Genomic DNA, 23,605 nt, shown 5'->3' with positions numbered 1-23,605 from the left:
CGTGCTTCGCGGTGCGTTTCGGTGCCAGAAATTTTTTGCAATTCGATTGCGTCCGCCTCGTCGAGCCGCCGTTCCGAACGCTGACGTAATTAACGGCCCGATACCCAGAGCGGTTTTCACTCGCGGCGCGGCATCAGGCGTGCGTATTCATGTCCCGTACGCGTACGAGTTGGTATAACACGCGGATTCGCGAATCGTCGCTCTACTTCGCTTGTGTCAATTGGCGAACGGGAGTGGCCGGGCTGTTCGCACGTACGTTCGAGGAGGGCAGCTTTCGTCGCGTGACGTTTGAGACGGAGCGATATCAGTGATTCGAAAAATTTTCAGGGGTGTCTGAGGATCGTTCGTGCGAATCACACCTTCTGCCAAATTCCTTCATCGATTTTATTCACGCGTTGTATAACGTTTCGTCCGTATAATCATCAGTCGGCATAGTCGAGTTGCGAGGGCCGAAATACGGAAGCCAATCTCCGGAGGATGGTTTGATCGGCGTTGCACGTTCTTAGTCGCGTGTGCCGTGACTCGTATCGGATCTTTAGGCTCAAATCGTGCCTTTGTAAAATTTAGTGCGGTGCAGTTCTGCGTTTGGTGAAGAAATTATATCTATAAGAATAATATCGTTAACTCCGGGGATCGCAAGAGTTTTACCGCGTTGTGAGTTCCTGTCGATATGATCAAGTAAACAGATTTCTATCGGTGTTTGCTAAGTTTTACATTGTATACCTGTCGGGGCTCAACGCTTCTATTTCAATCCGTTATCTGATTCCTGTGACCGCTAGACATCACCGACAGGAAATGACGTCTGAGTGCAGAGGAGTATGCGCGCTGCGTATTCCGACGCACGCGGTTGTCTCAGCTTGAATTTCGCACCCCCTTGGGACACTGAGAACCCGGATCACGTACATCAGAAAATTTATCTAAACCATCATTATTTCAGTGAAAGTATACGTTTACTCAGGTTCCCGATGACGTGTGTTAAACAAAGTCGCATTATTTATTCACTACCTTACAAAATCCATCACGCGATACGTTCCTGCGACATGTTAAAGAACTCATCCCTCTTCGACGATATTTATTATTCGACATGTTCGACGTTGGTCGGTAGAATACTGTTGGCAATCGTAGCGAATTAATTGCCTGATCATTTTCGAAATATGTCCAGTTGCTTTCATCTGAACGGAATTCAGACTGTTTAGATTTGTAATTTTCAGACTAATTTTCAACAAGGTAAATTTTCGTTTTTCCCGGTATCGTTGATATCAGTATATTTGTTTTTACTGCTCGTGAAAGACTTCCACGTAAGTTGACCCGCGATCAATTAGCCGCGTCGCTTGGTTTCTGGAATCGATGACTTACTATGATAAGAAACAGGTATCTCACATCGTCACGATCAAAAAAAAACATATCTCTTATGTCTATATACAGAAGATATAACGTCTTTCTTATTAGGAGCTGTCGAAATTTTAGCAAAAACTCAACGCAGCCGGTCAAATCATGAATTTTAGAAGAGATGTGACTTTTTGATAGGATCAATTTTACCCAAATTCTAATTTTTCTGTTCCATTTGACTTGTAGTTCAGTATAAGGTACAGGCGGAGAACCTTTTTCCAGTTGCATACTGGGTAAAAAAATTTTAAACTTGAACGCTTACATACTGTTTATTTGTTTTTTTCTTGTAAGCAGTGTTCAAATTAATAAATTATTACAAACTTACCTCAATTGATTATACTTTCTATTTTGATATATTTTTCGGGAATAATTTCTTCTCTCTGAATCCCAGACTATGCGACTATAAAAATTCGCAGTAGAAATTATCGAGAATTATTCAGCCGAGAATTACTTAAATACGAAGTCACTTGATATTTCAATAAGTATTTGTAAAACAACGTATTTGAAAAGGACGTGAAAGTCTTCATTTTTGATCCAGTTCTCCAAGAAACTGTTTTTCTGAAACAAATCAAGAAAGTCGGTGAGACTTCAAGTGAGGCATGGTCGAATTGAGCTGAAATATTCCATACATGAACGTATATCCATTCAAGTGGAGTTAAAATGGATTACGCAAATCGCGAAATGAGAAGTTTGGGAAAGTAGTAAAAAAAAGAACTCCGAACAACTTTCGTATTAGCTTCACCCGCATTGCCAAGTGACAAAAATTTTTTCTCTAAATCCACCATCATTCGAATTTTGTTCATGCAATAGTCCGTCCTATTCGATACGTAACAAATTCAAATTCAACATTTCTTTAAATCTTAATTCGATAAAACGTCAATTCAATATAGTGTTATACTGTTCTTCCGCCTGAATCACCTCGATTCTATGCCTGAAAAATTTGTATTCTGCCAAAAATAACATTAACAAACTGTAAAAGCCAGTAAAAAACTGTACATCACGAAGCAACCAATATTGCGTCGAAACTTTTCACTGTGTAAACTCAAAACCAAAGTCGATTAGGATCTCGCTGAGCAATTAATTTGCCGTTCCAGATATCGTTTAATTACCGAAATGCCGAACCCGTTGTACTTTTTGCAAAACGTTCGGGCCTTCAAAGGCGCAGGGGCTTCGAGCGAGGAGAATACTATCAACAATAACAGTAACAGTGACCCTCCGACAACCGGAAATGATCTCGTTCATTTTGGAAACGACGACCCTCCCGGGCCCGTTGTCATCGATGTTGGCAGGCACGAGAGCACTCTCTCTACTTGGGAGGTACGTTCAAATTTTGAGACTTTACGTAGCCTCTTGAACTGTGAGATAAGCGTAAACTGTCGTCTGGCGAGACTGAAACCCTCGAGACCAAAATGATATGCCACAAAACGTCAACCCTCTAAAACGCGTTATGAAAAAAACACTGGTTTCCTGAAATTAGATTAACAGGGAAGAGAATCAAACTTCAAGACGTATATAAGAAGGTGTTCGAAATAGTGAAAAATTGTCATTTCGGGTATTTCTATTTGTAATTAACGATTTATCGATAAATACATCACTGCGGTACAGGAAGTAGTGCGTTACGATAAAACGGTCCGACGATATTTTTACATGAAAACAGTAGCCAAATCATTTTGATATATCGCTCGCGCAAGATATTTTCCGACTGTCCCAGCGGCGCGGAGGCACATCTGAGGTAATATCGCGAGCAGGTTCGAAATATCTGTTGGATTTATGACCCTTTTTATCAGAGTAAGGATTCCGCAACCGCGTCGCACTCGAGAATCATCCTGCGGAGACGTTGGAGTGTCGCCAAAAATATGTAAATTTCAGGACGAGGGAATAGAACGCAGAGCAATTCTATTCCCCACGGAAAATAACTTGCACCTATTATGTATTTTTCAAACGCGTTCACTAGATCCGGGTACAGATACGTTGTATGTACCTTCGTTAATAAGGGGACTTGTCGTTTTTGGCCAAGAATATACGTCTATCGCGAGAACCCTATTGTTTACTAAATATTCAAGTGGTCATTTTATCGCCCACGAACTGGCAGGCAGAAAACCAAGCATTATTCGTTTTTACGACCGTTCAGTGCTCGTTTTGAAAGGCATTGCTGAAAGACATCCGAGAAGGGTATTTGCACAATATATTAGTTGTTCGAATACAATCGCATGGTTGTTGGAAAACGGTACGAGAACGTCGTAATGGTAATTTTGTAAATGAGTAAGTGACCGGATTATTTCTGTTCTTGACGTATTTTATGACTGAGTAATTGGTACAACATCAAAATCATGGGCGAGTGCCACCCAGTTTCGTTTTTAATTAACAATCTGAAGCGAAGTCTTCGGCGTAAACTGAATGAGAATTATATTCTCAATCGAGTGTTTTTCGTTTGAACGAACAAATTGAACGTGTAATACGATAATACACAGCGCAGGAATGAACAGCAGAAGAATTATCAAGTAGCAGAAGAGTCACGTATAAAACGCTCCTCGCGTTCATCTTGACTATCGATCTTATTGTTGTCAAGATCAAATTGCGATAGTACACTCGCGTTTCTTATAATCAACGTGTAACTTGGGTTGATATTAAATCTTTGCGGCTGCAATTCGATTACATACTCTAACTACCTTGCAGCTTTTGGTCTTGCTGACCCCGTTAATTATATTGAAACAGGTGAGATCGATCTCAATTGCGATCCTAAATTCAGAATCGCCATATTGATCGAGGGTAAATAGCCGCAGGTAGCGTTAGACAAGTAGAAAAATTCTAAATCAACCGTGTGACCGGATTAAAAATAACAGAAAATCATAAAACTGTTACCACGGACTGCTTTGGTGCTAATAACAAACATTATCTATCGGGCAAATTTTTTCAACTCTATAGATAATAGAATGATGATTTCGCGAAAAAAGATTTTTCATTGCCAAAGCAAACGGTGTATCTAATTTTGTCACCATCGGTTCCTTTGCATCTAAATCATGTAAATAATTAAGCGATTACAAAGTTGCAGAAAATGAGATGATTATCCGTTGCAAACAGTTCAAAGTTTTATACAATTAGACATGGTTATTTCCGTTCCGCGAACTGTTGTTTATCAGATGTAACAAGGGTCAGCGGCTACGAAGTAAATGAAATAAGTTAAAATATAAAAACGGTTTTAACGCCAGAGAGCTTGACATAAATTTCCATCCATTAGAGCGACGAAACATGGTTGATAGAGACCACATCCCATCCTAAGGAAAAAATAATTAATGAAATGGAGCGAAAAGAAATAAATGAAATGAAAAATGCGAATATCAAGTCGTGCGTATAGTACCTAATTCGATTGTTATCATAACACTAGGACAATATTATGGTCGCTATCTTTGCCAAACAAACGAGCAAACAAAATACTGTATACACTCTTGAAATTTTTCAAGCGTTAAAGGACCGTGTAGTCCGTGTTAGCGCCACAGACGACAGTTGCTCGCACTAAGGCTTTCAGTAGGGTGAGCACCCCCAGCTGAATCAGTCGTCCTATTCTAACGCACCCTCGTCCACATTTCGTCTCGCTTTATCTCTCGTTCCACGTGCAATTTTACATCGTTGATTAGTGACTCCGCGATAATCATTTCCAAGAAAATCTTCGTCTTAGCGCGGTAAGATATTGAAAATGTGTCTTTCCTTTTTTTCTCCTTTTTTTCTCTTACTTTGACACATTTTTATATTTAATTATTCTTTTAATTAGATTCTCTTTGAACGTCATTATTCTTCTGTTGCGTGTATTCTGAATCAAGATCGGTCCAATGCTTGTACCGTAATACTTCTCTTCTGATCCAAAGTCACTTTCAACAATTAGAAGCGGCCCCAAATGATGATTTTTGTGCTGTAGGGGGGAAATTTTTTTACACGATCCTTGTAATAAAACAAATTGTCCTGGTGGTAAAAAGACAAGTTCGCTAAGGTCTATAAGGCAATGATTTTATTTGAAAACAAAATAAACAGATAATTCCGTGGTATACTACCAGAAATTAGGAAATTGAGTGGTACCAGTGAACAAACGAAAAGGTCTAATACAAGAAACGCTGATTTAACGAGCGTTCCTCTCACTTGGCGAATGAGAATAGGCAACTAATTAATTAATCAGTCAAATGAAATATCGAGAATCCCTGACAAATAAACAGGTGTGAGCTCTAGTGTCAATCAAATTTAATTCAATTGAACAAATTCCATTGAAGTCCCCTGCAATTGTAACATCATAAGCTGGTATTTGTAAAACGAGATGATTAATTTCTATTTTGATTCAAAGCGGTATAAAATGTCAGTACGGTCCGAGAAACGCTCACGCACGTATTGTTTTTCACTTTTAATCCCCCTTTGCTTTTCGCAGCGCTGGATGAAAAAACGTGGGATCGGAAACGGGGAAAAAAATACAACACAGAAAGCAGAACTACAAACGATGATACCGAAGTCTGGCAACCGGATTTCACGGGGAAAATCTCGCGAGGAACCACAAGTAGAAAAATTGGCCGAAGTCTGTCTCCTCAGCCACAGCCCCTACCGTATTCTAAGGGTAAGTCCGCTGCTCATACTTTATCAGCAGTCTTTTCTCCGCGAACATTCGTTGAGTCCCAGTCAAAGACCCTGCGGAGGGTTTCAGTTAGCTATGGGAATGCAGGGAATCTAAACATATTTCCCGATTGCAACGCGCACTGATTTTTTACAGTTTCCTTAGTGCTGGTGATCCAGCAATATTTCCTTTCTTTCACTGTTTTTTACATTTCCACCAGTCAGTGCCAACAGATCATACACCTAAAGCAATACGCCAAAGTTTTTTATTCACCCGACCGAAGCTGATCAAAGGGTGAACGGATGCGCTCTAAATCGTACGTCGTGACATGAGTGGTGTGTATGCGTGTTTGGCTGTCGCGTAACATCGAAGCTCACGCATGCCGGTACAATGTTATGGCGAGTAAAATACCTTCGATGATCTCCCGCCACATGAGTGCATGTATACATGAAATAATCGCCGATTCTTTTCACCCATTATCCGTATCACCTGGTAACGGCTAAAAGACAGCATATGGCACTTGGCTGTAAGATTAAAAGCCACTTTGCTACTCGTCGCTTCGAAATTTCAACAACGGAAATACATTAAAAAAATATCGCTAATTATTCGCGGGGTGTACAATGATTACATTGCTCTTTGCATCTGCCACATACCTATTGCTTATAATTCAAACTCGAATGCCTTGACTAGTGATAATTGAAATGTGTAATGTGACTTGATATAGGCAGTGGATATATTTCCCTTTTGTGCAATGAGCAAAAGATCAGTTGCGAAGTTACCTTCACTTAGGATTATGAGAAAATTGTTGTTGAAATAGTCGGGATAATGAATAAGGAAGCATTTTGAACGTGCTCTAAAACGAACGCGTGACAAATTCACAAGCTATATTTTACACGAAAGTAGAATTTCCTGTCAGATACTAATCAAAAAACTATTCTATTAACGAGTCTGATCGCATGGCGATAATTTTGAGCTTGACGTGAGCAAATTTGAATGACGCAGAACGGCATGTTTCGTGGGATACATTTTCATTTCGTCAGTCACGAAATGATATGCAATGCGACGACGATAAGAGGTAAGATACGAACAATTCGAACGAAAACTATGCTGATACACGTAACAGAATAAAAGCTGCATACCGTTCAAAAAGTAGTTTTATTACATCGACTTAACCTTCGTTCTTAGTTGTGAATATATTCAGAGAGCAGTAATAAAAATATTCTAATTCTTCAACGTGTGGTAAATTCGACAACTTCCTCGGACTATAGTTTTGATGAAGTGTTTAACGTCATAGACATTAGTTTAGAACAACATGTTAAATGTACAGAATATGACCACACTGGTATGATATTGATGATACCGTAATCAGATACGCATATCATGTGGCGAATGTATTTCACTGCCTGACTGTCGTTTGGCACGGTTGTGAAATCTAACTCGATGATGAGAGTGATGCTTGGAAGACAGTATATAATATCGACGAGATATCGTACAATCGTATGTAATTTTCCCTCAAATCAGCTTTCAGACACACATGTGTACCTCGACCTGGCTTACCGATTGACAAGCAAGTATGACATCTAGCCGTGTTATTCATTTATCATTATATGGGTTGTAAACTTTTGTGCTACACAATGCAAGCCAATAAGGTTGGCAAATATTTACTTAAACCCTATTCGTGGTTTCATATACCTAATGTAAATTAATTTTTTTTTGCCAGATTATCATCAATGTATGAATTATTTTGTTATTCATATTTTGTTATTCATACTTGATCATTTTAAGTTTGATAAGTTTAGGGTCTATCTGACCCCAGTATGGCACCAGTGTGATTCCAGAGAGATGTGGAAGCAAAGGGTTAAATTTCAATCACGCCTTTATTGTGAATCATCAAAGGTGCTTTTTGGAGGGATCCTATTTACAAAAGTGTACTTAGCCATTCGATTGTGCAGCACTGAACTATAATAATGCCACTGGCGCTGCTGGCTCGGCTGCACTCACGACCAAACTTAAACTCATTTACCGCTCTATACATATAAAGCAACATAGCATATAGTTTGTGCGCAAACGTGGATATTGTTGATACAGCGTAAGAGTAATGTACAGTTATCGTTAATATAGGTATGAGAAAAAATATTATCCCTTCCCCAAACTCTAGACAAGGGTACATTTCGGAAAGTGGATTACATGTTTCTATACATTAAATTGGTAGATAAAGAAGAAAACAAATATCGATCACACCGCATGAGCTTCTGAAGCGCACAAATTTACGGGGTATCTTATATCTTCATTGTACTACTGAACTTGAGAAGCATATTGTAGTTTCTTGTTAATTTGCATTTATGAACGCACAGTGTGATTTAGTATCGACGTGGTAAGTAATTATATTAATGTTGCTAACTTGATTTTAACGTGCAAACTAGATGCGGACTTGATTATGACCGAAGAGAAACCGTGCCAGAATCTATTGCGCAATTCTTGATAAACAATTTTGCAGAAGGTTCTTGATTGCGAGTCGTCTTCTAGCGAAGAACGACCCCTTGGGTCTTTGCCTGGTGGTTACCAAACTCTGTAATCGAACGAACCTCGCCGATGAAAGTCCCATGTTAATTACGCGACTGCGGAGCCGGTGGAATTAGTGTATCGATCAAATCTCAAACCCTTGAAAATTGGAATCACCAATTACGCAACTGTGCACGTTCGACGCGCAGGTTAAACTGTAGAGTGTACATGTACTCAAGCTTTTACCCGAAAACTCAACACTGTTTGGCCGTCGTGGATCCTGGAGTATCTGCCCGCGAGAAGTATACCTGGTTGAACTTGGGGATTACTTAAAAGTTTACTCATCCCTGCTCCATAATCCAAACACGTGAACTGCACCTCTAACATAGCAGGCATTACGTAACTCGATTATAATTAGCGAACATTTTGAAGACCAAGAAAACAGAACCAAAGTCGAGGACGGTGTTAGTGCTCATTGTCAGTTGTTCAACCGAGTTCACCGAGGAATATCAGCAGCTTTTACTGATCGTTAGTGTATAACATAGATGAAACAGTGGAGAGTTGATTTTTCGAGCGTGCAATATGAGCTTGGCATTCGTTGTGGTATAAAATTATCATTGTATTTTTGCATATGAAATTTTAATTGGTATTTCAAAGGGTTGTTTTAATTTTTTGTAGTACCTGCCTACACGCGAATGAGTTTCCTTATAATTTCGCCAGAGGCATCATTTATTTCGAGGTGTTCGAACCCACGCGCTTTTCCACTTTCCGGGCGGTTACCTGTCCTTGAAAATTTTCACGCGCAGCCGAAAGCAACGCGGCGACGTTCGGCGTCCCAGCTTTCTCTCCAGAACTGCCTTAACACTCCGTGGCGATATGTCATGCGTCCTGCAAGCTTCGGCCGAGTAGTTGATTCGTTCGAATACGATCTCCCGCCCAATCGTTCGACAATTTTTTACCACTCACTAATTTCGAGCAACCGAATGTCATTCGGCAATTTTTAATAAAGTGCCAATATAAGTGAGCATCGATTGTTTGAAAAACATTTCCTTCCTACGAAGTGATTGTGAAAACGCTTAGGTACCAGCATCGTGGTAAAAACCTGAAGGCCAGTCTAATAGAATAAATCACTGACGATCAGTGATATCAACTTGTGCTCTCAATATCTGTTACTAGTGATACTTTGTTTGAACAGTCAAATTTTAAATACTATAAGTTGTTTGCTTCCAAGGATTCGGTATTAATGGTAAAATAATTTTGAAAAAAGAAGACATTCGTCAAGTGCGCTAAATTTGTTGATATGAACTGTTTACTGTAAATAAAACATCAAAAAAAAAGAAAATATATAGAAAAATCGATAGAAAGCATTTTTGGGCGTACTCGCGATTCATCAAAATTGGATGAAGACTCTGATAATTTATTTTGATCCGTTAATTAATCATTAGTTCTGACTGTGAACTAAATAAAATACAATTATAATCTGAAGTTATTTGTAACGTTGAAATATAGCGATAACAAATGAACATTTCGGCTATAGTGCCCGATTCCAGGATGTATTACACTGTTAAAAATGTTTGTCAATTCATGATACATTCGCTACACAAACGCCTTTCGCACAGTAAAAGGAATTAAACAATACTGTTTTTATTTTCGCAGCATCATAGTTATTTTTCGATTTGGGAATTTCTTTTTCATAAACTAAGCTTTGATAGAAAATGCTTTTGCTTGACTATAATTTATCAAACGCGCCAAACTTGTGTAGTAAATGTATATTCTTTCGTATCTGTTCTTACTGTTAATTGCACATGAAATTCAATGAACTCGAGTGGTAAATGTACTATATCCGTATGGTGAATTTACTATTTTGTACATGGGAATGGAGTTTCGAATTAAGACCAGAAAGTTTACGAAAAAAACATTTTCAACAGTGTATGACAGCCGTAAATAAACGTGGAAACTGGCAGAAGATGGCTCGCCGATGGAGAACCGTCTTTATCGGTTTTAAATCCTTGAGGAAATTGTCTCCTGACGAATTGATAAAGGTACTTGTATTTCACATCATCTTCTCTCGCTTCAAACATTAGTCAAATAATCCCGCCCCTTCCATCCGCATGGCGAAATTACGTTGGAATTTGCTACCTCAATTTTGCAATATAAATCACGATTTTTCTCACAGTTCCACAATTTGACCTGCGAGAGTATTGAAAATTTTTCAATAGACAGGCTAATATTTAAATGTAGATTTAAAGAACGACAAAATTATGGGAAAATCTTTCTAACGCGTCTATTCTCAACTGCTTTCACAGAAAGTTTATTTTTTGGTTACATTAAGTTACAGTATTAATGCAACACTTATTTGGCCCTGCGTTTAAGGATCGTGAATTAAACGCGTAAAAAATTTTTACTTTTTGGATTATATCTATGGGGTTATAATTCAAGGCAAAAATGTACGGGTACGTGGATTTTGCACGATTTTACTTCTACCATCTCGTGATTCACTTAGATTTTATTGATTGATCAATAATTGCCGAGAATAAAGAAACGTACATGGTCCTTACAACTTTGTTCGGATGATTACGTTAAGCATTGATATATATGTATTCGCAATTCAATTATTACGGAGAAAATGTCTAAAACTTGGAAACGGCCAAATATCGTCAAAGAAATTCAACGAAGTTTACAATCGATAACAGGCTAGTCTTATTATAATTACCTAACCTATCACATTTTATTGACAACCTAATTTTGTCTCAAGTTGCAGGGTATATTAAAACAGTATCTTATTACACGTGGTTTTATGGCCATCACATTCTTAACCTACTTAGCCCAATCCTGCAAAACGGGTGAAATAGTTTTTCTTATTTCTTTTTTCTTGTAAGACAAAAAACTAATCGTTGCAATGAGAGCTTGATTCAAATTGTTAATTTCCATAGGTAGCGTAAAAAACGCGCAGCTTACCAAGTACTCGACGTAGAGTAAATTGCAAACATCAAACTGCAATATTGCAAGTCTGTGAAAAACTGTAAAGCCGATTATTCAATAATCCACATGCGGTTCGCGTGAACATCTGCTCGATGGTGACCTCCAGTACTCCAAATTTGTAACCGAGCTTAAAAAACTAGAACAGAATCTTCTCGGTCCAACCCTACATAGGTGGTTAGAAACTTTTCATTCTCATTCCGTATTCCAACTAAAGCATTGCGAAGTTTAATGTCTTTACCATTTCCAATTGTGACTGGAATTTTTGCTAAGTCTTCATACCAAAACGCAGCAAGTATACACAGAACAATTTACCCATTTCCGTCCACTGAAATATGTAAACTGTGATAATCGACAAGAAGAGAAAGAATGTCTGAAGCGTCTTGCTGCATAGTTATCGGCTTGAACTAATCCTCCGTGCCTTATCTCTTTTGGCGCTGATGCGATACATATTTAAGCCACCCCATTATTCACCCTCTAACCCTTGACATCCACTTTCGTTCTTGCCTTTAATCCCTGCGAGTCTTGTAAGACTGACAACGAGAGTCGCTATACTGACTGGCGTAACGAACGGTTGCGCTAATCCCATCGTTCGTCTGCTTTGCTATTCCAGGCAGCCGAGAGCGGAAGTCTCGAGGAATTCACACGGCTTTACCGGAACGAACCTGGTCGTCTGAACATCCAGGATGGCCGAGGTAGGGCCGCGGTGCATCAAGCCGCGGCCAGAAACAGAGTCAACATTCTCCAGTTTATTCACACCAACGGCGGAAGTAAGTAGACATTGAAATGCAGAGTGAAAAGGGCGAACGCCAACCATAAAGATAAATCAGCCGCCTGGATAAACAAAAATATAATAATTAACAAGATAAAATATCCACTAACGGTGTAAGCGAATCAATATCCCTGCAATACGAAATGAATTTGAAAAAAATTGTCGAAATAGTTTAAGGCTAATGTTTTTGATGTTATTCTAATGTTTTCGGCGGATTTTACCCACTGACCACATCCCAGCAAATTTTGAACACGATATAACTCTAAAACCTTTTCTAGAATTACTGATACCTTAATTTGCGTTATTCGCATTTTCTCAGTTTCATCTATACATACCTAATAGAACTTTTGTTTCACTCGTGTCCACTAATATTGCCGCAAATGACATTGCGGGTGGCTTTTAATCAGATTTCCCTCTTCTCCAATTCTTTAATTCGGACGGTTCTGCCACTTCATTTCAAAAGTAGGGGTAGGTCTTCCAGAATAGAGAAATTGAAAGCTCGAGTTCTTGACCTTCCTCCACTTGTCCCTTGCTGACTTTAATGAAAGCGTATCGATTCATGCATCTCAGTTTTACGATTCTCCATGTTGATTTGGCACAGTTCTTCGTCTGCGCAAAGGAGTGTACCAGCTTTAAGATCGCGGTGGTCGGATCGTTACGCGGACTGGCGGGCAGCCAAGAGTATGAGATAACTGTGAAAAAACTTGAACGGGTGTAACTCTTCGTTAAATGAACAGTCAATGGAGCAACTGAGCCACACTCACGTGCAGGACCAAAGTAATTAGGATGCCCAGGAGATATTAAACTATGTGCTATCCTGCCGCGCTACAGAGTTTGCTTCTTCCTTTTTTCCTCCAGCTCTTCTTCAACGGTCTTCAATCTCATTTCCTCAGAGTGCTGCAGCTTGTTTACACTACTGGTTCTCACGCATTCGGGCGGAAAACTGGAAGCAGTGAAACCGCATGATGTAACTACCGTAACTAGTTCGCCATCAAACGAGTCTTTGACTGTAATTTCAATACTTCGACGATGTAGTTAGCCGTATGCGAAAGTGGCAGTGAGGGGTCGGTTCTGATCGCGACATCGTAATTCCATTGACCGTAGAGTTCCGCTTCCTTAGTCGTTCGTGAAAGATGACCTGAACGTCTGTATGACCCTAATTGATCACTCTGGATAAATTTCACTCCAAATATTTTTCAAACTTCTCATAGAGTTCAGAAATAGACTTTCATAATTTTTTTTACTCGAATTTTTTACTCGAAACTTAACTTTGCCAATGTTTTACAATATTTAAATATTCAATTTTGATTAGGAAAACTAAGAAAACTTTTTCTGCAACCCTTAAACAATACATAGATATTATTTTTTAGACTTTTAAAACTCATTCCCGAAGCGGGATATCAATTTTTTGCAGCTGGGGTGAATTTCACCCAGTGTGACCGTTATGCGATTCTACTGAGGTGCGACCAATTAGGGTTAAAAGCAATCTTCCCGCGTTAAAGTTTCTCCTGCTTCCATCGATTTCAGGCAGCTTCTCGAAAATGTTCGTGGTTATACATACAACCCCGGGAAATGTGACGAAAGGGTGGCCTTGACTTTGGAAATGTCTAGAATCGATAAAAACATCAGTGAATGAAATGTCGTTCGTTTTGCTATACGATCGTCGTTGTAAAGCCGATTAATGAACCCCAGAAATTCTTTGGAATATCTCTCCTCCGATAATGATATTTCCAAGTACTTTATACGCCTATAAAGCCATACTTTTTCAAAGAATTGGTAAAAATAATCCACTCGATCGAACATTGAAAAAAGTTTCTCTTTGAAGAGAACCATCTAAAATTCAGTCACTGTTCTTTTTACTTGTCTCTTATCACGTTTACAGAAAAAGTCTTACCCTTTGTCGCGATGAAAGAAAAATCGTTACGACCGATGGAAAATACGAAAACAACGACGTCCTATAATTGTCATGGGGGTTACGTTAGGTCTCATTTTTCGAATATAACGTCTCGATCTTACGGCGAAATATGAAGCGGTCGCGTTATCTTCTTTTCAGACTGAATGAACTCAATATGGGTAATCTGTTCCAGATATGAACTTACAAGATAATGTCGGAAATACGCCACTTCACGTAGCCATCGAAAACGTTTGTCTTGAAGCTATCGACTTCCTCCTCCTCAAGTAAGTCGATTCAAAACTAATATCTTTGCCAACCGGAATCTCCCATCGATAAGTTTACCTGCAGTTCCTTCAAATGGATGAAGTTATTCCCAAGAATCGCGTCCTGTAACCGAGCCCGACAATCATTACTTAGGTGAACTTCTACCCAGATAAGAATTTCATTGCCATAATATAAGCTTTACCATGTTACCAACAATTAAACAAATGTGATTTCCGTTCAAAAGCGTATTTATTGGTAACTAGTTAATTTGAATTGAAAGTTTCTATCTTTTAATGGGTTCGAGTTCGAGTACCCGGTAGTTTGAAAAATAATCCTCCGACAAAATTCAAACATTTATTCAATCCGCGGTCACATTCATTGAAAAGTTTTCTACGGAACTGGTCGAGTCAATTTGTTGCCAGTCGGCCGAGAATGCTTAATAGGCATTAAGCTCAAATTCGTCTGTACCATACTATTAATTGAATAAACCCTTAATTTGAAAGGCACCATCGTCTCGCCGTTCATTAATGATTAATCAAAGTATGATCCTGCACTTGCTGCTACTGCCTACGCCTTAATTGTAGCAACGTCGATACTTCAATTCTGAACGAGAAGAAGCAGGCCCCAATTCACATGGCGACTGAATTGAACAAAGTGGATGTACTTAGTACGATGTTAAAGTACCGAGACAAAATCGACGTACAACAGGGTGGCGAACATGGGAGGACGGCGTTGCATCTCGCTGCCATCTATGACCATGACGAATGCGCCAGGATATTGGTGAGTGAAGTAAATTTTAATAATTGCAATTCACCCACTAGGGATCGATCATGCAAATCAGTTAAAAAGACACGAGTAAACTCCTAACTCTGACAAAGAACAAATATTGAACTTTCTTACCGCATGAGTGATTGGATTTAAAATTTTTTTATAATTCACTAAATTTACGGTAGCAACTATGTTTTTTCTTCACAGCAGCTCGCTGCCTTTATTCCACCTTGGCGCATTCATGACGAAAGTATTCTGCGCCAAGTTTTTGTGTTTACTGAATTTAAATGTCATAATTCTTTTTTATCATGAGTGTCCTTGACTCTTGGAAAATTGTTATAATTCAATATTCCTTTCCTTAATGCAAGAATACAGAAACAATTAAACTTGGAGATTCGAATGAAAAATATCTGAGTTCTGTGGTTCTTGTTACGAGATAGTGTGAATGAAAACACAACATAAATGTATATTTTTATATACAATTCTAACGAATGCCAAAGTGGCAGCATTCGCATTTCTCGTACGGAAACCTCATAAGTGAAGCTTTGATATTAGCAATAAATATAGAAATCAATTTGCTCGAACACGTGTGAATTTTCTGGTAAATTGAAAATAATGCAAATAATAAACAACCCCAAACAACCCTCACCTTGATCAAACACAAATACGCTGAATAATGAATTAGGCACGTAACCGGGTGCGCGCAAGAAAAACTTGCTGCGCATGTATATATTTTGAAATGATAAACTCAATCAAACTTTACGTAAATGCCACAGAATTTCCCATCAATCTAACAGTGAAGATTGGCTGATACTGACGCTAAGCCACCGGAGCGCAGTAATTAAACTATACCAAAATTAAAACGACACGATTTGGTGAGAACAAGCGACCACACAACCGGTTCATTCCGTGCTTACGCCGTCGACGAGCATTTCGATCGAACCCTCTAATCAACGGCCAATCTTTTTCTACTAGTATAAAATTTATCATCGTTCGCCACAGATCACCGATTTCCAAGCTTCGCCAAGAAAGCCCTGCAACAACGGATACTACCCGATTCACGAGGCTGCAAAGAACGCGTCGTCAAGAACAATGGAGGTGTTTCTGCAATGGGGTGAGTCCAAGGGCTGCACGCGAGAAGACATGATCTGCTTCCACGACGCCGAAGGCAACGCACCCCTGCACTCGGCTGTTCACGGCGGAGACATCAAGGTGAATGAAACACTGATTCCACATCTCCAACAATTAAAATGTGTACAATCTTCACGTCTGTCCATCACTTCCTGTTTGCCGTTTTCAGGCTGTCGAACTTTGTTTGAAATCAGGAGCGAAAATATCAACCCAACAGCAAGACTATTCTACCCCCGTGCATCTGGCCTGCGCTCAGGGTGCCATCGATATTGTGAAACTTATGTTTGCCCTCCAGCCATCGGAGAAATACGCATGTTTGACGTCATGCGACGTACAGAAAATGACGCCTCTCCACTGCGCCGCGATGTTCGACCATCCGGAGATAGCTGAGTACCTGATCCTCGAGGGTAAGGATTACTGACGTTGTGGAGAATCTGGCGCGAATTTCGACTCCGACTTAACCCGTGCTTCGTTTCTCATTCCCACGAGCGTAGGAGCCGACATAAACGCACTGGACAAGGAAAAACGGTCACCGTTGCTCTTGGCTTCTGCTAGGGGCGCTTGGAGAACGGTTCACAGCCTGATTCGCCTCGGCGCGGACATATACCTGAAGGACGTTAACCACAGGAACGTTTTGCACCTGGTCGTCATGAACGGCGGAAGGCTGGAGGAGTTCGCGGAAGAAGTAAGCAAGGTACCTAAGTTGTTCCAGTTATCCAATCCTTTCGTCATCGTCGAAATAATCGCGGGAGCTAATCCATCACTTCGCAGTCCAACGTGAGCCTGCTCCAGTTGTTGAACGAAAAAGACGACACCGGATGCTCACCTCTCCACTACGCCAGTCGCGAGGGTCACATACGGAGTCTGGAGAACCTCATACGTCTTGGAGCTTGCATCAATCTGAAGAACAACAACAAAGAAAGTCCTCTTCATTTTGCAGCAAGGTAGGTAACTGATCGCTGCTTCGCGAGACTTTGATGTGAATAATAAAACAACTGACGAGTAATTAACCTGCCTCTGTATTAAGGTACGGGAGGTACAACACCGCGCGGCAGCTTCTCGACTCGGAGAAGGGAACATTCATAATAAACGAAAGCGACGGGGAAGGCTTGACGCCACTGCACATCGCCTCTCAGCAAGGTATGTTGTGAGGTTGTCTCTTTCGGAAGTTCTATGCTTCGCCTAAGGGTTCGCCGTACTGAAAATCGAGAATACACTCTTACAATTAGTGAGGAATCATTCGAATTCCCCTTTTTTCAATAAGTTCGTCAAGTATTTAACCTGCAGTTTGACAATTTCGCTACATTTTTCATCACCATGAATCAACGAATAACATTATACCAAACCCCGCGTATCTGACGGTGTATGATCTTAGAAGATACATTAGCTCTCGGTAAAGGCCGACTCCTCCTCTTAGGACATATGCGAGTTGTTCAGCTACTTTTGGACAGAGGTGCCCTTCTTCATCGAGATCACAACGGGCGGAATCCTCTACACCTAGCAGCAATGAGCGGCTACACTCAGACCATGGAGCTTCTCCACAGCGTCCACTCGCAACTGCTGGACCAAATAGACAAGGATGGCAACACGGCATTGCACCTGGCTACTATGGAGAACAAACCCAACGCCATATCCCTATTACTATCAATGGGCTGCAAGCTGCTCTACAATTTTATGGATATGAGTGCGATCGATTATGCCATATATTACAAATTCCCTGAAGCGGCGTTGGCAATGGTTACTCACGAGGAGAGGTGAGTTCCGAATCTTGAAAATTCTCTCGCGGACTGCTTACTGATTATTTAAATCTGTGACATTCGTGCTTACGCGTTTAGGGCCCAAAAAATCATGGCTATGAAGTCGGACAAGCATCCCTGCGTGACTCTCGCCCTGATCGCATCCATGCCACGGGTGTTCGAAGCCGTCCAGGACAAGTGTATTACGAAAGCGAACTGCAAAAAGGACTCGAAATGCTTTTACGTTCGTGAGATTCAATTTTTATATGAAATAATATTCATAGCTGCACCAGTGCTGATAATTGCTTTTCCAACAATCTCATTGTTAGTTGGATTCAGGTTTTCAGTAAATGTTTCTTCACTCTTTCTTTACAGATCAAATATTCCTTCGCCTGCCTCGAGTGCCCGACCCAGGATGATAAATTTGGTGAAACTTTAGTAGCAGCCGCACCTGTTCCCCTCCCGGCTCTCAATGTAAGTCTCACTTCAAATTGTCATCCTAACATCTAAAGTAAATTCACATAGTGTACAGAATATTGGGTCGTCGTTTAACGCGTACCGGTTCCTGTAAGCTACCAACTATTTGTGGATATTTCAGGCCATGGTAATTCACGGCAGAGTGGAGCTTCTGGCACATCCCCTCAGCCAAAAATACCTACAAATGAAATGGAATTCTTACGGGAAATATTTTCACATAGCCAACCTTCTCTTCTACACGATTTTCCTCACCTTCGTCACTCTCTTCTCGTCGCAGCTGATGAACATGACTAGTGGGAACAGGATGCTAATCGACATGAACAATATGAACGGATCTAACGTAACCATGAACGAAGAAGTAAGGTCAAAGAAACTCGTTGCAGCAATTGCAGCCGTTCGTCTTCCGCCATTAAAAAGAGTAGATAAAAATTTCAAACCTCTCCGCAGATTCGACAGCGTCTCTCGACAACCGATGACTTCAAAACAACCACGGCAATGTCAGTCAGCGCAACGGTGACGATGATTTACGTAACACTGAGCGTTTTCCGCGAATTACTTCAGCTATACCAGCAAAGGTGGAAGTATCTACTTGACCCGACGAATCTGGTCTCTTGGCTCTTATACATATCTTCTAGTATAATGGTCGTGCCAATTTTCATCGGTAGACTCGACGAGATACAGTTTTCTTGCGCATCGATCACCGTTTTTCTTAGCTGGTTTAATTTGCTATTACTGTTGCAAAGGTGAGAAAAATTTTTAGTGATAAAACAATGTCGATGAGAGATGTAATTCCTCGTTTTCAAACCCTGTTTTCCAGATTCGATCAGGTCGGGATATACGTCGTCATGTTCCTCGAAATACTGCAGACGTTGATCAAAGTGTTTCTCGTATTTTCCATCCTCATTATCGCGTTCGGTCTCTCCTTCTACATTCTCCTGTCGAAGGTGAGTATCAAATGACTTAAATAATGTCCAATATTTTCGCCGATATTGTTGAACCATAAAAAATCTTGGCGCTTTAATCCAGGGCAACCACATCTCGTTCAATAGCGTACCGATGTCACTTATGACAACGTTCGCCATGATGCTGGGGGAAATAGACTTTCACGGAACCTACGTCGAGCCTTATTACCATCGCTGCACCAAGTGCCGTCCTGAGGATACTAAAGGTCTACCCTTTCCACTACCAGCCTTCATCATACTCGGTCTATTCATGGTTCTTATGCCGATCTTACTCATGAACTTGCTCAACGGTCTAGCAATTGGTGATATAGAATCCGTCCGCAGGAATGCTCAATTGAAGAGATTGGCCATGCAGGTACGCATCCCTTCTGTATTTGATTACTCATGAGAATCAACACTTAAGTATTTTGATCCGCAAGTACCAACAGCGACTGGAGCCGCGGCTTCGATTGAATTCCTGTCTTCGCATCTTCAGGTTGTCTTGCACACCGAACTCGAGAGGAAACTACCCCAAATGTTACTGAGAAAAGTTGACAAAAAAGAACTGAAAGTCTACCCAAACGAAATGAAATGCAAGCTTGGTTTTCTTGACTTCGTGCTGAAGAAATGGTTCTGTAATCCATTTTCAGATGACGGTGGGTAAAAATGCAAAACACAAGGTTCCACATTTTTTACGGAGGGCACGCAAAAGCGATCGTGTTCAAATTCTACAAAGTTTTGTTCAAAATTGTTAAAATAAAGAACCGTATAACCGATCGATCTTTCTGCGACTGCCTTGCGTCAAAATGGAATTTTTCATGCAATAACTGTTTTACAAAATCTTAATAAATTTTTTCATATCTGTTTGCTTCCACTTGGAATGCTCTACGCTGCATGAATGGTTGTTAATGTAGATTCACAAAATGATGATACATTGTTGTCAAGCTTGATAATTCTTCTCAAAGTATAAACTGATCGTTATTGAATGCTTAGTACTGCCATTTGACACGTAGAAATTCTTGCATTCATATTTCACTTATAAGCTCCATAAACATAGTTTGGATATAATGATATTTTCGAAAGTCGTTGTGATGAAATACGGTCATTAGTACAAGAGCATCGAGATATCGAGAGAAAAAAATGATACACTGCAGTGGTCAGTTTTTTCCACCGTTTGGTAATAGTGTCTTAAGCAGAAGGAGGCTGTGTTACAGACGATGCGCGCAGAGTAGCGGTAGAAAATCAACCAGGATTTCCAGCCGCCAACCGAGCTCACGGTAACGCATGTGCACAATTAGTATTTGGATACTGTATATTTATTTTGGAAACTTTTGCACTTTTACACAATCAACACAATTTGTCACGTTTAATAATATTGTGTCACATTATATAAATGGTATCATATGGATGTAAAAGATTATCTAATTGTCTGCCACGTCATAAGACTTATATACTCGATAAATGTACACTTGCATTTCGATTACGGGATAACCAATTCTAAGGGCAATGAGAAAAAGGAAAAGCCAATTGCAATTATTTTATGCTTTATTTCGCTTAGGTACAGACATGGTGCTAGAAAATAATGAAGATTACGTAACTCAGGAATTGGAGAAACAAAAACGGCGACTCAAAGAAATCACTCTGTCGTTGGAATCGCAACACCAGCTATTGCGTCTGATAGTTCAGGTAATCATCGCGATCTCCGATTTCATAGTCAATGATTAAAGCTCTAAAATCTCAGGGTGAAAAGTATGAATGTAGCTGAACCCAGAACAATATTTTGCACCATCCCTTGTTATTCCACTTCAGAAAATGGAGATAAAAACCGAGGCTGACGACGTGGACGAGGGTGTGTCTCCTGGTGAATTGAGACTTGTACTAAAGATGAACAACAAATGGAATTTTCCAAGGAATAACAGAAAACTCCGAAGTGCCGTGAGCTTTAACAGAGGATCGTTACCGTAGAGTATTTTCCGGAGGTCAAACCTTGTCGCCCTTTGAGGGTTTTGATGTGTGGGTATATAAATTCGCCTACTTTGATATGCGCTAACAAGAAACAGTATTTACGGTGCTTAATTACGAATTCAATTTCAGGGGCGCAAAGAATATAGTCCGTGCGTAACACAGGCGCGAAATGAATGTTGTGATATCCATAACAGATCATTTTAGTACACTTGTTTGATGTATTGCCATATTTCAATTCATTCACTATATAGACCAACTGCATTTATCCCTTTCGAATTTGCTTGTGCAACTCAAGTGCCAGTCGTGATTTTTATACATGAAAAGATTGAAAAAGGAAAAAGAAAACTATTTTGTTTTCGAACATTTATTCAGACTATATTTAATAATGTAGGTCAATTTTTACATTATACTTATTAGATTGAGATATAGATACGTAACACTCGTGTACAAAGTACATGGTGCACTTCTGAACTCGTTAAATCGTAATGATTGTTTGCTAAAGTGTTACAAATGCCGTACATTCCGTACTGTTACGAATGAATGCCTTAATTGTTTTCTACTTGGAAATGACGATGAAACTTCGTATCGTGTAGGGAATTCACGATACTTAGGGTATAATAATATTATATGAATCGATTTTATGGAGGGTGAGGGAGCTGAGATTTAGGTGAAACTGACTGCCGGTACAGTGTATTTTATACACTACGATATGGTGTGGCGGATAGTAGATAGGCTGAGATTTGTTTACTCGTAAATTTTAAAACTTATAAAGAATCGAGTATGCACTTAAACGGTCTACAAAAAGTGCAGGGAAAGCTTTACCTGCTCGGCGGACTGGTTAATGAATGCAGTTTTTATCACTACAATTTAAATTTAGGTAAATAACTAAGAGAATTGACGAAGCGATGAAACTCCGAAAGTACCAAAAAAAAAAATTTATAAATCGTATAAAAAATACTAATTTATATATACATCATTACGTATGTTAAGGTAATTCATCTCGGAACAAAATTTTAGTTTATATATCGATGTATTGTTGTATAAATAAAAAGCTGTTTTCAGTGTCAAATATTCGCTACTTCAAAATATCTTCTAATGCAAGCACAATTTATTACTTGTTTGTTTCTTCGCGTCTTCTGCACGAATTTCAAACGCTGTATTTTTTCGTTCAAATTCATAGAATCTCCAAGTAACTTTGCAACCCCTACTCGCTGTTCACTGTGCCAAAAAGGGTCGAGATTAAACGTGAAAAACTCTCACGATACGTAATACGGTGCTTATAAATTGCAAGTTTCTAAATTAATCAACAAGTTCGTGAGAAGTAAATAATTCGATTTACCGTAAAACTTTTGAAATACGATTATCATTATAATTTGCTTTCATGCCTAACTAATTATCAAGGCGAAGTTCTATACGTGCTATTGCAGTAACGGAAGTATAATGAAACTTTAAGATATCATTGCCATTTAAAACATAAAAATTTTCAAGCGACAATCCGTTTTCGTAAAAATGCGAAAAAAAGTTAATTTGGCAATTTAGAAACTAGTTAATGTAGAGTACTATTGTCGATAAATGCCAATCAGCTGCGTTGCTTATTGAAGATCTCGTTCAGTACATATCAAACTGCCAGCAGTAAATAAATAGCAAAATATACCTTCGAATGGCCTTGAATCTTCCGCTTTGCCCTTTATCGACAGTCCATAAAACTACCCCTAAGCCTAACTTACCGACAATTGGGGTTCAACCAGTCGCGTGCTTAAAACAGCTGACGATAACTCAGTTCCAGTAGTAAATTCAATATACCGTCAGACACTACCATCGATTAGTTACATGCTGCTTAAAAATAGCCAATTTTTAATATCGCCATGATCGTAAGTGCTGAATATTAATTTTGGTGTAATATTTTGTTGATAGTTACAAGTATGTATCGAAAGAGCTAATTGTTTCAAGATAAAGTTCAATGTACAGACGCGAAAAAATTACGATGCAAGTGCTATTCGCCTTTGTAAGAATTTAACCCTCTTGAAATGTCTTAATCCTCTACACTTTGATCACTTTTATACATTTTATTGTTAGAAAATTTCAATGAATCGATTTATTCCGAATTGAGACGACAGTTTTTCATTCTCATAACGAAACGAGCTACATAAAACTTAACGATTGCAAGGTATAAATGCAGCTTCGAAATTTGCTGCT

The 23,605-nt window shown here is 39.5% G+C and overlaps 1 protein-coding gene across 1 annotated transcript; it reads left to right on the top strand.

The window, feature by feature from the left end:
• The first annotated feature begins 432 nt into the window (after positions 1-432).
• On the top strand, positions 433-22,478 carry LOC124175775 (transient receptor potential cation channel subfamily A member 1). Its single transcript, XM_046556293.1, has 22 exons — positions 433-678; positions 2,484-2,706; positions 5,801-5,983; positions 12,075-12,231; positions 14,321-14,411; positions 14,976-15,171; positions 16,162-16,371; positions 16,460-16,697; positions 16,785-16,984; positions 17,062-17,234; positions 17,318-17,430; positions 17,708-18,044; positions 18,126-18,270; positions 18,402-18,500; positions 18,625-18,861; positions 18,951-19,246; positions 19,321-19,447; positions 19,530-19,820; positions 19,941-20,100; positions 20,659-20,721; positions 21,003-21,130; positions 21,254-22,478. Exons 1-22 carry the CDS (start codon positions 671-673, stop codon positions 21,407-21,409), a joined length of 3,831 nt encoding a protein of 1,276 aa, XP_046412249.1. The 5' UTR covers positions 433-670; the 3' UTR covers positions 21,410-22,478.
• The last annotated feature ends 1,127 nt before the right edge of the window (positions 22,479-23,605 follow it).

The sequence above is a fragment of the Neodiprion fabricii genome, chromosome 2 (genome assembly GCF_021155785.1).
Source record: "Neodiprion fabricii isolate iyNeoFabr1 chromosome 2, iyNeoFabr1.1, whole genome shotgun sequence".
NCBI classification, from domain to species: Eukaryota; Metazoa; Arthropoda; class Insecta; order Hymenoptera; family Diprionidae; genus Neodiprion; species Neodiprion fabricii.
Note: the sequence above shows the minus strand (reverse complement) of the source record. Positions and strands in the feature narration are given on the sequence as shown.